At 47.4% G+C, this 14,558-nt stretch overlaps 2 protein-coding genes across 5 annotated transcripts; one reads left to right on the forward strand and one right to left on the reverse strand.

The window, feature by feature from the left end:
* The first annotated feature begins 482 nt into the window (after positions 1–482).
* tnnt2d (troponin T2d, cardiac) lies at positions 483–4,025 on the forward strand. Its single transcript, XM_077022913.1, has 10 exons — positions 483–515; positions 1,158–1,231; positions 1,340–1,397; positions 1,486–1,602; positions 1,770–1,847; positions 1,953–2,066; positions 2,802–2,914; positions 3,316–3,406; positions 3,579–3,616; positions 3,738–4,025. Exons 1-10 carry the CDS (start codon positions 483–485, stop codon positions 3,781–3,783), a joined length of 762 nt encoding a protein of 253 aa, XP_076879028.1. The 3' UTR covers positions 3,784–4,025.
* Positions 4,026–4,319: 294 nt separating this feature from the next.
* dnm1l (dynamin 1-like) lies at positions 4,320–14,397 on the reverse strand. 4 transcript variants are annotated; one of them, XM_077021561.1, is made up of 20 exons: positions 14,165–14,397; positions 13,234–13,378; positions 12,718–12,753; positions 12,023–12,069; positions 11,518–11,589; positions 11,337–11,423; positions 11,040–11,202; positions 10,791–10,911; positions 10,530–10,661; positions 10,207–10,413; positions 10,010–10,130; positions 9,556–9,711; positions 8,985–9,074; positions 8,795–8,887; positions 8,634–8,687; positions 8,320–8,391; positions 7,291–7,449; positions 6,930–7,039; positions 5,399–5,558; positions 4,320–4,698 (listed from the first exon to the last, which is right to left on the reverse strand). In XM_077021561.1, the coding sequence occupies exons 1-20, from the start codon at positions 14,264–14,266 to the stop codon at positions 4,642–4,644; spliced, it is 2,184 nt and encodes a 727-aa protein (XP_076877676.1). In that variant the 5' UTR covers positions 14,267–14,397; the 3' UTR covers positions 4,320–4,641. The 4 variants fall into 4 exon arrangements, with proteins under 4 accessions (XP_076877676.1, XP_076877677.1, XP_076877678.1 ...); XM_077021562.1 differs by lacking the exon at positions 12,718–12,753 and having other exon boundaries at positions 14,165–14,396; XM_077021563.1 differs by lacking the exon at positions 8,320–8,391 and having other exon boundaries at positions 14,165–14,396.
* Between the last annotated feature and the right edge of the window lie 161 nt (positions 14,398–14,558).

The raw sequence follows: 14,558 nt of genomic DNA on the forward strand, positions 1-14,558 counted from the left end.
TGTTTCAACACTGCACTGCAGCAGAGAACAACTCCTCCTCTGGGATTTAGGTATGATGAATTCCACTCCACATCAATTGCCCTTTTATTTGTGATACGATAATTGTACATTATGATTTGTGAATGAGGGAACTCAACATCTGCTCAGTTTGATGTTTAAATATACAGTTTTGATCAGACCCTTTGCGGATGTTGCTTAGTTAAAGCAGGATTTAATTTTGACTTGAATTTCACTCCCTGTTGTTGTATGTGTGTCTGTATGAACTTATACTGCAGAATGCATACTGAGAGATACAATGTGAAAGAAAGTTTTAGCACAATGTATCCTCTAGCATTACTAAATATGCTAGAATGAGGAATTTGCCGTTTTAATACTTTTTAGTGATTATAATATGTATGAATAATATGTAATGTCGCAGTTGGTTTATTTATATCTAAGTGTCTCATACGCTGCATTGTATTTAGGAATAATTGCTAATAGACATGGCTGACACTGAGGAGGTTATGGAGGACGAGGTTCAGTGAGTAAACCATGTTATATGAGAAATGTGTTATATAAAACATGTTATATAAGAATAATTGTGACTGCTTAAAGATAAATATGACATGGGTTTATTTGTAAGCTCTAGGAACAAATAGTGATGTTTAATAGCTTTTCAAGCATGTTTATAATGTCTGAACTACAGTCTGCAGTTATAACATGCATAATAATTCTGTGTTGCTGTTTGTTTTTAAACAGGGAGGAAGGTAAGATTCCTCACAAACAAGTGGGGTGAATGCTAATTAATTCTACACTAATGAAGGTTTTAGACAGTAGACAAACATTTACAGTCAACAGACAACAGTAAACAGATATTAACATTCAGTCATTACCAGTCAACACACATTAATGGTCAATAGACACTAACAATCAACAGACATTAACAGTAAATAGTCATTATCAGTAAACATACTTTAACAGTTATTAACAGTAAACAGACATTAACAGTCAACATTTTGGGCACATGATGCACTCCTTTTGCATAATTTCACTGTATTTTATTTCTAATCCATCCTTCCATAAAGCATTCTGTGATCGTGTAAATGTGCTGTTTAAATAAGGCTTATTGTTATTATTTTAACAAATCTGAATGAAAAGTTGATTGATTTCCTCATAAGTTTAATTGTTTGAATTCATATATATTTATATCTTTCTCTCCAAATACAGTGGATGATTCAAAATCCAAACCCAAGTAAAGTTATTTGTCTAAATAATCTTTTTTCCTTAATCACAACATCTTACAAGGTAAAGCAGATGAACATTTTTAACTCTATTTTTGTTTTTGTTTTTGAATCTATAGGTTTCTGTCAAATATTCAGGCACCAAAAATTCCAGACGGAGAGAAAGTAGATTTTGATGTAAGCGTCTGTATTTTCACACATTGCTTGCTGCACTTACGTGCTGCTGGCTCTTCTAAAAGCCCATGCTGGCGTCTGTGTGAATCAGGACATCTATCGCAAGCGTCAGGAGAAGGACCTGGGCGAGCTGCAGTCCCTCATAGAGGCGCACTTCATCCAGAGGAAGAAGGAGGAAGAGGAACTCATCGCCCTGGTCACCAGGATTGTGAGTGTGTACCGGACGCGTAACCCTGCACCCTACAGTGAAGATTCAGGTTGGACGGTCAGGTTTGACGTTGCTGTCAATGCCAAGGGTCCTTCCAGGATGAAATTGAACGCACCTGTCGAAGCACAATCAGAGTTTGAAGGTGGACGCTACGTGCATGTTTTCAGGAGAAACGTCGTGCGGAGAGAGCCGAGCAGCAGAGGATCCGTGCGGAGAAAGAGAAGGAGCGACAGGCGAGACTAGCCGTGAGTGACCCTAACAAACAGCAGTCAGCTCCAACACACGGAGGTGCAGGGCCTTTATAAGGACCCAGCTCTGCCAAGAGCTCACGAACCTAGATGTGTCTGCAGGAGGAGAAGGAGAGGAAGGAGCAAGAGGAACAGAGGAAGAAGCAGGATGAAGATGCCAAGAAGAAGAAGGCTCTCACCAACATGACCCAGCAGTACGGGGGCCTTCAGCAAAGGGTGAGTGCACTCTGAGGAGTGACGCTGTTTCACGAGTTGTTTTGGAAAATGCCTAATCATCTATAATGTTCAACTTCTTTAAAATACATTCCTGTGAATTAAAAGTTCAAAAGTTGTCTTGAAAAGTGCTGCCCAAAAGCAAAGTGCATTTGTTTGCATTTCTATTGAAGACAGATATATATTCTAAGGCTAGAAAAGAGAATATAAAAGCAGAACGTGTTATGGGATTCTGGACTGCACCCTCACTGCAGCTGGATGAAGAACACTGAGGTCTATAAACAAACATGGAGGAGATGAGGAGGTTGTTTGTGAGTGACACCATGACAACCGCCACGCCCTCCTCATACACTCACTACTCACTCTAACAACCATTTAGATCAGAAATACCTTACAGATGTGCAGTCAGATTCTGCAGCCAACCTGATGTTTTATACAATTTTCATTAGCAATAGTACAAATTCCAGCTGCGGGCTGCGTAGTTGCAGTGTGTGTCCCTCTTACGTCAGAGTTAAGGAAGAGAGAATGGAGCAAGATGAAGACACAGAGCAGAAGGTGGTTCACCGCCGCCATATCCAGTGGTCCAGTGATCAGGAGCCGACCGAATGATTAATATGTCAGAGGGTGTCTAACAAGGCAAAAGATGTGCTACAGTGTGTAATTGTAACCCGTATATGATGAAGCTACGGCAGTGGTGGGTGTGGACTGACCCGGACACACTCGTTCTGTGACTTTCAGAGCGATGGCCGCAGAGGGGCAAAGAAGCAGACGGAAAGAGAGAAGAAGAAGAAGATTCTGGCTGATCGTCGTAAGCCTCTGAACATCGATCACCTCAGCGACGACAAACTCAAGTATGTGGCCTCAAACATCCACAAACACCCTCAGCCTACCGTGGCACTCCTCACACACTCCTCACACTGAGACGAACGCCCATAGGAAACACCGCAGAAGGGTGCCTGTTACTCTGTGGTAAAAGTTTCCCTTCAGGAGTAAACTGGGTCCAGGTTCCCTCATCCTTGACATGAAGTAGCTGTCCCCTGTATTACTCATAAGGAACTGCAATGAAATGTTAAGTCCAAGTGTTCCTAACAATGACCAACACTAGTCATGGAAAATGAGGAACTAGCTGTACTGCTGCGTGCACCAAAAACAGACCCAGATCTATTAGATATGTTTCTGAAAAAAAATGTGGCTTTTTTCCAGACAGCAGTTATGGGAAATGAGCTCTCCCTCTGTGTGTGTGTGTGTGCAGGGAAAAAGCAATGGAGCTTTGGCAATGGATGATGCAACTAGAGGCAGAGAAGTTTGACCTGAGCGAGAAACTGAAACGACAGAAGTATGATGTAAGACGGCGTCTTCATACACACACACACACACACACACACAAACCAGCCGAACCTGGTAGTCTCATTAAGAACCTGACGCAACCTGATCAGTCCTGTTTTAATGTGTCATCACTTTAATAATTTTAATATCAGCTGTTTTTTGACCTGCTTCTGGTTCTGTTTTGTTCAGATCACCCAACTCCTTGTTCGGGTCCAGGAACATCAGAGGTAAGAATTGTGCGCTAAAACTCCTGTGGATTTAAGAGGTTTATACGACATATATATTCACCATGAAGGCTGCACCCGTGTCCTGTCCCACAAGTCACATGCCTCTCTCTGTTCTCCGCAGTGCGAAGGGGCGTGGCAAGGGCAAAGTGGGCGGGAGGGTGCGCTAAGAACCCGCAGCACCAGCAGACTCCGCCCAGGAACGGGGAGGTCATCCTTTTGTGCAACGTTCAGTCTTTTGTGCTTTGGCAGCCGCCATTAAAAATGATTCAACTGTCTGTGCAGAACAAGTTTTTCTCGCTGTATATGTTTTGTTTGGCAGTTATTTTCTTATCAGGTTTACCTCACAGTGGCCCTCGATGTCCTACGCTGGTCCTGAGTGGTTAATCATAAAATATTTTTTAAAAACCTCTACCATGTGGCATTTTTTCTTTCAGTACAGATGAAGAACCTCAAAAACGTTTAGTGTTCTGACAAAATGAAAGGTCCTAAGATTAAGCCCAAAGGATGTACAGTATTATTAACACAAAGGAAGTGTACATACACAATCTCTTCCTCACTATTGTTTTCTATATTCATATGCACACACACACACACACACACACACACACACACACACACACTTAACCATGTGAAACCAAGCACGAAATTCGTGTGGCATTATTATAATTATTATTATTTTTCATGAAACGAACACACAAACCAATGTTCTTTTCATTATTTAATTTTACATTACTCTTTTTTTATTGAAGCTGTATCAGGGACATGTTGCTTTCGTAGGACAAAGAGGCTTACATGGTTGTTTACACACCTAAGATGGAGAAAGACAACATAGGAGAGGACAGTTGTGTGTCACACAACACGTGGTGTCCTCAGTGTACTTCAATGAGAGTCCATGGCATGTGACATAAAACTATTATCCACACACACAAAACTAACACCAGTGCATTTTCAAGTTGGCTGTCCGCGCGGTCCGGGAGGCAGGATGGCAGACAGGGGGGGTAGAGACTGGGCAGCAGAGAGGAGTCTCACCACAGGTGCGTCTCCCGGATCTCCGCAATGACCTGACTGGCCTTCTGCAAGGCCTGTGGACAGAGAGGAAGGGAGTGTGTCAGTTAGCCAAGACCTGCCCGCATCATCAGAATCTCATTCTTGTTCTTATTAATGCCCATTCAATTTAATATACCTGCAGTAACATGTTTATAACTGTAGCATTAGCACATCTGTATTTGGGGCTGGACAATGTGAAACTATCTTTTCACTCCCTTGTTACAGGTCCAGCAGCACATTTTCACTATGTGTGAGGCGGTGTGAGGTGGTGGTGGTGTGAGGCGGTGTGAGGTGGTGGTGTGTGAGGCGGTGTGAGGTGGTGGTGTGTGGTGGTGTGAGGCGGTGTGAGGTGGTGGTGGTGTGAGGCGGTGTGTGGTGGTGGTGGTGTGAAGCGGTGTGTGGTGGTGGTGTGAAGCGCTGTGTGGTGGCGGTGTGAGGCGGTGTGTGTGGTGGTGGTGTGAGGCGGTGTGAGGTGGTGGTGGTGTGTGGTGGTGGTGTGAGGCGGTGTGAGGTGGTGGTGTGAGGCGGTGGTGTGAGGCGGTGTGTGGTGGTGTGAGGTGGTGGCGGTGTGTGGCGGTGGTGTGAGGCGGTGTGTGGTGGTGGTGGTGTGAGGCGGTGTGTGGTGGTGGTGGTGTGAGGCGGTGTGTGGTGGTGGTGGTGTGAGGCGGTGTGTGGTGGTGGTGGTGTGAGGCGGTGTGTGGTGGTGGTGGTGTGAGGCGGTGTGGGGGCCCCTGCCTGCAGCATGTCGGCCGCCTCTTTGCGGCGCTGGGCCATGTCCTCCGACTCAGTGAGCAGGTCGTCCAGCAGGCCTGATTTATACAGCTGCCCCACCAGCTCACTCTGTAGACTGTCCTTCACGTGGTTGACCAGGAAGTGCATCACAGCCTTGGGGACGCTGGGAGAGAGAGAGAATAAGGGAGGGGGAGAGAGAGAATAAGGGAGGGGAAGAGAGAGAATAAGGGAGGGGGAGAGAGAGAGAGAATAAGGGAGGGGGAGAGAGAGAGAGAATAAGGGAGGGGGAGAGAGAGAGAGAGAATAAGGGAGGGGGAGAGAGAGAGAGAGAGAATAAGGGAGGGGGAGAGAGAGAGAATAAGGGAGGGGGAGAGAGAGAGAGAATAAGGGAGGGGGAGAGAGAGAGAGAATAAGGGAGGGGGAGAGAGAGAGAATAAGGGAGGGGGAGAGAGAGAGAATAAGGGAGGGGGAGAGAGAGAGAATAAGGGAGGGGGAGAGAGAGAATAAGTGAGGGGGAGAGAGAGAATAAGTGAGGGGGAGAGAGAGAATAAGTGAGGGGGAGAGAGAGAGAATAAGGGAGGGAGAAAGAGAGAGAATAAGGGAGGGGGAGAGAGAGAATAAGGGAGGGGGAGAGAGAGAATAAGGGAGGGGGAGAGAGAGAATAAGGGAGGGGGAGAGAGAGAATAAGGGAGGGGGAGAGAGAGAGAGAATAAGGGAGAGAGAGAGAATAAGGGAGGGGGAGAGAGAGAGAGAGAGAGAATAAGGGAGAGAGAAAGAATAAGGGAGGGGGAGAGAATAAGGGAGAGAGAGAGAATAAGGGAGGGGGAGAGAGAGAATAAGGGAGGGGGAGAGAGAGAATAAGGGAGGGGGAGAGAGAGAGAGAATAAGGGAGGGGGAGAGAGAGAGAGAATAAGGGAGGGGGGGAGAGAGAGAGAGAGAATAAGGGAGGGGGAGAGAGAGAATAAGGGAGGGGGAGAGAGAGAATAAGGGAGGGGGAGAGAGAGAGAATAAGGGAGGGGGAGAGAGAGAGAATAAGGGAGGGGGAGAGAGAGAGAGAATAAGGGAGGGGGAGAGAGAGAGAATAAGGGAGAGAGAAAATAAGGGAGGGGGAGAGAGAGAGAATAAGAGAGGGAGAGAGAGAGAGAGAGAATAAGGGAGGGGGGGAGAGAGAGAGAGAGAGAGAATAAGGGAGGGGGAGAGAGAGAGAGAATAAGGGAGGGGGAGAGAGAGAGAGAATAAGGGAGGGGGAGAGAGAGAGAGAATAAGGGAGGGGGAGAGAGAGAGAGAATAAGGGAGGGGGGGAGAGAGAGAGAGAGAGAATAAGGGAGGGGGAGAGAGAGAGAGAATAATGGAGGGGGAGAGAGAGAGAGAATAATGGAGGGGGAGAGAGAGAGAGAATAATGGAGGGGGAGAGAGAAAGAGAATAAGGCAAAGAGAGAGGGGGATAAGAGAGAGAGAGAGGGAGAGGTGTAGAGAGCCAGCGTGCTGAAGAGCATGTGGGCGTGTCCAGCATGTGGGCGTGTCCAGTTCTCACCTGTCCTGAATGTTCTTGCGCACGATGAGGAAGTAGGACTTGATCAGCCTCTCGATGACCTCACAGTCCCTCTGCTCACGGGCTGACAGTTTCCTGGCAACCGGGACGGGCTGGCAGAGACAGGGCCAAGAAAAAACACTGTTAATTAGCGCCGCGAGCAGGTCTGACAGCAGCCGACACACACACACACACACACACACACACACACACACACACACACACACACACACACACACACACGCGCGCTTGATTTCCTGAGGGCATTTAGGCTAAGACAGTTCCTAATAAACGCTGCACTAAATTCTCCAGAACGAGCGGTTGAGTGCAGCGTGTCAGGCTGTGGTGGTGTGCGTGTCCTCACCACGTCCAGCAGGTTGATGGCGTGGCCTTTCTGAGGGCTGGCGGGCAGCGCCCCCTGCTGCTTCAGCTTGTCCTCTGGCTGGCCCTCCTCCCCTCTCTTCAACATGCCCCTCCAGGTCCCTGTGCCCGCCTCCTGCTCGCCCTGAGTGCCCGCCTGCCCCTGGAGGCACACGGAGGCACGCGCAGACACACGCACAACGAGTCAGATCAGTCTCAAAGAGCTTCATCAGTGCAAAGGCCTCATGAGTGTGGAATACACAAACTAGTGTTAGTGAGTAGCTCATTTAGGGTCCGAGTTGAACCAATGAACACCAATTCAGATTTCCACACGGTCCACAATTAACTGGTTCACTCAGAAAACCCCAGTCCCAGTGCAGAGAGCAGACGCATGCGTTCACAATAACTCTGCACTGGGCAGTTCCTGAGAGCTCACGGCACGAGCGGTACTAGCAAAGAGCACAAGAGGGGGAACACACAGGATCCACATCCCTTCCAGCACAAAGGTGGATCTTGGAAGCAGCATGAGGAACTATTGTAAGTTTGATTACAGAACTATCGTATGATTCATGTGCAGTCAATGGTCTGAAGCAGCATGTGTGGGGAATGTGAATTGTTGCCTCTTCGGTCATCATATTAAAAACGATTAACCTAAAGCGAAGGAAACAGCGTTACCTCCTAGTGGCTCCGTGGTGACGATTTTATCAGACAGCGCAACAAACACATTTCCAGCGCAAATATTCAGCATGCTCAAAATTAACACTGGTCAAATATTTTCTTTATCTGCCGACAAAACAAAACCAGATGGTCTGAAATGTGTCTTTGCAGGAAATGGCCGAAGCGGAACAGAACTTTCACGAGCTCCGCTTGGCCGAGGAACCAGTAGCCATGCAGTGGGGCCGGGTCAGAGACACGTGGGTGACGGGGGCGGGGCAGGAGGGGGGGAGGGGTGGGGCAGGAGAAGGGAGGGGCGGGGTTAGCCTGTGCCATGCCATGCCCACACTTCAGATGAGATCTAGTGTGTGCCACACACCTTGGGGGCATCGGCCTCAGCCAGGGGCGGCTCGCTGGGGGACAGAGACTGTGTAGCGGGCCCCTTCAGGGTCTACAGGGAGAGAGGCAGAGCAAGACAGGGCCGTCTGCTGTCTGCCAGCACCGTCGTCTGCTAACCACACTCACTTTGGGCCCTCAGCCGTTACCCACAATTTCACATTAGACGCCTTTGCATTGAGGAGAAAAAACTTAACCACAAATGGCATCTTTCACACGGACGACACAGGGTGGGAGAGAGAGAGAGAGATACGTTAGTGGTTTAGTGTGTGGAGGACTTCTGAAGCAGCACGCTACCTTATCGCGGTGCACAGCTGAAGGAACCTCTCTCAGTCTGTTACGTCTCTGCTCCTGCACACAACACACCAACGACGCTTCACTCTCTGCTGTCAATTAATGTTTCATAGAAACGCGATCGCCAAAACTGTCAAAATACAGTAGAGAATAACTGATCCAACCTCGATATTGTTGTTCATTAGTCCACATGCATCAGCAAAGTCCGGGTGTTTGGTGTTGATGTACGCCAACTCAATAGCCACCAGATTGTGAACCTGTAACAGAAAAACTTCTCTGCTAGAGGTTTCTCCTTTAAGAATGTCTACGGTCTAGAGAGGCAACTGGCCACTGCGGCTGAATGACCACACCTACCATCTCGTTTGTGATGGGAAGTCTCTTCCTCAGGAGAGAGGTCACCACTTCTACTATGGCATCGTGGAGCTTTGGAAACCTCAGTAACTCCTGCACACAATGCAAGTCAGAAGTCAGAAGGGTGTGGTCAGAGACATCAAACAGCTAAAACAAAAGCAGGTGGCTGACCAGTTTCACCTGACGGGGTGGAAGATTAAATCATACACCACACATCTCTGAAGCTGAACTATGGCATGTGCACATGCTGACGCCAATACTCCAGTGTACAGAGCAGGAAAGAGGTCAGATCGCCCCCTACTGTTTAGAACATACTATGATCGGGTTTGAAGATTTGTTTATACATAGAATTAAGCCTTCTTACAACGTTTGACCATTTGTTTAATAAAAAGGGATGAAAGTTTTACAAGGAGGATGGTTTTGGTTTTCTCTAGCTCTGAATTTCTATCAAGTTAAAAAATTACCAAAATGCACAATAACTGTATACCCTGCAGGACCATGGACCTTGCCGCGGTGTGTGTGTGTGTGTGTGTGTGTGTGTGTGTGTGTGTGTGTGTGTGAGCGGAGCACACACCTGCGTGCTGTAGTTGCTGCAGTGCTGGATAATTCTCTGCATCTCCTCGTGCACCAGCTCCACACAACGCAGGCTGGGCTCCTCCAGACGCTTCACCTGCCTCTTCACCAGCAGCTCAAACGACACCTCCGGCACAAACAGAGCAGGCCGTGGACCCTGGACACGGACACACACACACACACACACACACACACACACACACAAACTACATTACCCAGCTGTCCCCACCATACAAACATCCAGCAGTCTCTTCAACACAGAACACATTAGCAAAACAGTTCCCGCAGCAAAGTACTTCATATGACACACCAGACAGATTCTGTTTTATACAGTGGCAGTTTACCCGAAGCAGATCAATAACACAGAGAGCACATTAGCCAGGTGTCCCAGAGTTCAACGCTGGTACAACAGCTACAGGAGCCACTATATTTAGTTCTTTAATACGTCAGCTCACCGTAGCGTTTCTGATTGCTGTGAGCACATCTATGGTCGTTAGCCCACCAAGAGGGTCGACCGACTCCAATGTCCTACCGAAGGTCTCGTGGAAAATGTAGCAAATGCGGGCTCCACCACACCTAGAATATGAGCAGAGGGTTAATCTTCTGGGATCACAGCATCTTCTGGTCAGGAGAGCACTAACAGGGTACTGACAGCTCGGCGGTCTCAATGTGCTTGGCTGTTCCCTCGATGGTGTTGCAGTATTCGGCGGCGAACTTGGTGATGAGCTGCAGCAGGGTGGCGCTCTTGTCCTCCACCGGCTCGCCGTAGCTGCTGAGCAGAGACTGGTACTGGGCCGCCAGCACATTGATGCGGGTCTTCAGCTCGGGCAGACAGTCCCGGATGTGGTGCATCAGTAGCCTGCAGTGTGGAAAACGGCCGGGGGGGGGGAAACGCGCAAATCAGAACTGGCTCGGGGGTACGGGGAGATGAATCAGACAATTACTATTATTATTATTTAGGATTTAAAAAAAGACCTATTCAATGTTCTGGCCAGGTATTTGGTTCCGTTTCTGTTGGCTAAGGAGGGATACTTCTTCTGGAGGAAGCCGTGCTCATCACGGATAGCATCAGCCACTGATTTCTTGGTGTTGATATCCAGCTGGCTCCTGGATTAATAACAAAGATTTCAATGAAAAAAAATCAGACCAAGTCTGTTATCTAAAGGCTCCTAAAGCAATAGACCGTAACCACCCCTAATCATGTATTCCAGAAGGTTGTGTTTGTTATTTGTTCACCTGTTGACCACTCCTATGAGGCCCAGTTTGACAGGAATGACTCTGCCCATGAGGACGTCCATCGCGTCCGTGCCAGCGTCCATTAGGTCCAGCTTGGTCACCACGGCCAGCGTCCTTCGGCCTGAGGACCACAAAGCGCAGAGTGTAGAACAACTAGACACTCAAAACGAGTGAGGGAGAGTGAGAGAGTGAGGGAGTGTGAGGCAGTGTGAGGGAGAGAGTGAGGTAGAGGCATTGAGAGAGACTGACCATCAGGGTCGACTTCACGGGAAACTTTGAGGGCCTCTGAGGTGGCCATGTCTGTGTTGGCAGCTGTGACTGCCAAGATGATGCAGTTAGGATTGCTGATGTACTTCAGGATGAGCTCGCGAATCTGAATCTCAATGTCTTTGGGCTGGTCACCAACAGGGACCTGCATAGAAACACACACTTGGTCTACACACCACAGTGACTATTACAGCCATAACTACAGTCATTTTTACAAAGTAATAAAAAAAACATTAGAGGTTATGGGTAATCAGATCTGACAATTAATGAAAGAATCACCTTTGTGATGCCAGGCAGATCCACCAGAGTGAGATTAACTACGTGGGGGGAGAAGACCTTCAGGTGGATGGGCTCATCACTAATGCCCTGGGGGAAATATCACAGCAGGAAGATGTAGTAGACACGTACCACAGAGAGTGTGCATACGTTTAATAGTTCTTTTCTGGAATGTCACCTATACCTTATTGTTGCCAGAAATTCTATCTGTTTCAGCTTCAATTTCTTGTCTGATTTCATCAAAATCTGTGAAGAGCTTAAACAAGAAGAGTTTTGCAGTCATGAAGACATGATACACATGGACACAAGTGGAACACAGGCATGATCCAAGACGCTGTGCTAACCCTGTAATGCTGCACACAGCTCTGCGGGACTCCCACGAGACACTGAGAAGCCTGCAGCCTCTTATTATAAAGGACCAGCTAATGATCTGACCCACAGAAAGTCTCAACAAACTAAATAGAAAAAGGAATGCTTCGTGAAGTGTGCAACTGCTCAGAACTCGGTCAACTGCCCAATCTTGATTGAAGATGTGTTCACAGTGTAGTATCAAGAATGTCTCAAGCAAATATGATCTTAAATATCTGATCTGGTTTGTTAACAAACACTTGTGTCAAATAATAAACTCTGGAGCAGTTCAGAACTACTTTGTAAACTATAAGCATGTTTGAGGAGATGTAGAATCATACCTTGTTTTTGGTGTGTAAGAATTTGCCCCATTCTTCACTCTCCACACCTGGATGAACACAGTGAACCGTTAGCAACGTTACACCCACACTGAACGCACAGCACAGGCAGGGTCATCCAACACTGGATCTCCAGAGGGGTGGATCTCAGTCCCAGTCTTGAACTTAGTGTCCTCCTAATTAAACTAGCCTAGTTTAAAACTGAATCCAAATAGCAAGCTTTTCATTAATACATTAAGAAAACCCCACAAACACTATTCCAAGACTGTGATTGTGAACCAGTATCTTTATTCTGTGATACTACATATTGTGAATCCATAAAGTATCAAAAACAAGCATCAGCTCTGCAAATTATATAAAAAAGGAACAAATCCAAGCACAGTGCATTATGGGTAATCCAAGCACTTTATCCATCATAAGCTTTTTCAACACATACTTTCCTTTCCTACTCGGGCATGTTGCCTCTAGTTAGAAATGAGCCAATAGCACAATGATAAGAATCATCATACAGGAATCATCACCACTTGATTTGTCCTGTGTGACACAGTGATCCCTGACTAGATCTGCTGGGAATAAGCAAACCATTATGCTGAGCAAAGCTAGCAGCTAAGCAAACAAACGCAACATAACAAAAATAGCAAAAGTCATTTGGAAGCTGCTCAACAGAACTTGAAGTGTAAAGACAAGGGAAAGGAGACCTTTGTAAAGGCGTCCATTTTTCCAGGCATTGGGGTCTGCGGTTAAAGAAAGACGACAGAGGAAACAGAGTTAGCCTGGGACCATGGTTTTCCCATGCAGGCACTGAAGCACAAGACTTGTTGAGCATCCTGTTTGATTCCCCTGGGACCAGCATGAGTGAGAGAAAAACAGTAACCCAACTGGCTACGGTTCCCAAATCAAAGTTATTGTTTTTTTTGGGGTCGTACACATTACAGAAGACACTCCATTTGCTCATGACATTGCTGCAGAAAAGCAGAGGGGCATTTCAGGAACTGTTAATGTGCAGCGTTCGCGACTAAAGGACACAGGCGTGGCGTCACACAGTGGTGTGGCCCACTGGCTGTGACGGGTTACTGTTCACAAGGCTCAACCTGTGACCGTGTTAACCAATGAGGGGCCAAAGTGGGAGACGATTTAGCCCATGCCCGAGCACGCAGAAACACCCACGCCTGGCGGAGAGGGTGCTAAGAGTGGGGGTTATGGTGCGCGGATACCATTCTCATCACTGGTCTTCCGGCGGTCTTCATGGTCCACGTGCACCAGCTGCAGGATTAGAGGTCTGCGCGTGACGACACCCGTCCCACGGGGCAGCAGGTCCCTTCCCACCAGGCTCTCCAGCACAGAGCTCTTCCCACTACTCTGTGAAGGAGAAAATCGTTACGAGGTTAGCAATAAATACAACAAAGCACCTCTGCTTCTTTTGAAGGAGGCCGCTATCTGTTCATTAACCCACTCAAATCCTTAGAAGTGTCCACCTGCCATTTAAGACAGCTTAACGACACTTCACTGTCCTTGTCTTCTTGTAAATGTCTTTTGATGCCTACACAAAAATACAATCTAAACATGAAAATCTCCTGCTTCTTTTTGAAATAGTAGCTTTGGAGAAATACATCTAGCCTTCTTGGACCTGCATTTATTTATTTTTTGGTTTCTTTCAACACAAGGAATCATTCATTTGATGTAGATACCCCATGCACCTCTGAGGTACCTGACTAGTCTCTATACTCTGTGTGGTTGTAGCACTAAGGCCTCTTCACTGACAGCAGGAGCGGGTAACTACACAACACACACCGGGTCCATTATGAAGGTAAACGGGCCCTGAGGTTGTTGTACTGCCTGGTTTATCAGTGCTAGCCGACACACGTATGTGGGTTATGTACCGTATACGAGCGCCTCAAACCTCTGGTTGGTACCGGCAGGTCGAGTTAGATAACCTCGGTGTAACCGCTCAGTACGCGGCTAGCTCTCTAGCTAACGTTAGCCTAGATTATCATTACTCAGAGGACACTGGCTGCGTGGGGGTGCTAGCTAGCTCATTAGCTCCGTGTGCGGTGCACTAGTAGGCGAGAGCGGCGTCGTTTGTACAGCGGCTGCCGGTTAGCCTGTTAGCATTAGCATTAGCCAAAGTGAAAACGTCCGCATTACCTGCGTTCCCACCACCGCGATCTGCGGCAGCTGAATTATATCTGCCCCCACCGTATTAAACACATCCTGAAGCTTGTTAATGACTGGAATAAGAGCCTCCATAGTTTTTGGCACTCGGTGCCTGTCAAAATGAATGGACTCCTTGGTCAAGCGCCCCGCAGCACACGGGACAAAGTCATCCAATGTCCCCTCACGGAGCCACCATTAACAACTCGGGCCATCAGACAACTGCGCACAAGTTTCTCGAATGGCATTGTGGGATTTGAAGTTCATAGACAGAAAGCGCTGGCCCACCACTCTGAATCTTCTAGAAACAACCTAACGAGCTGTAATAGTTACTCTAGCTAGCTATTTTTTGTGCTACCACTGCATATAAGACAGCTTTCTTTATAGA

Source organism: Brachyhypopomus gauderio, chromosome 11 (genome assembly GCF_052324685.1).
Source record: "Brachyhypopomus gauderio isolate BG-103 chromosome 11, BGAUD_0.2, whole genome shotgun sequence".
In the NCBI taxonomy this organism is placed as follows: Eukaryota; Metazoa; Chordata; class Actinopteri; order Gymnotiformes; family Hypopomidae; genus Brachyhypopomus; species Brachyhypopomus gauderio.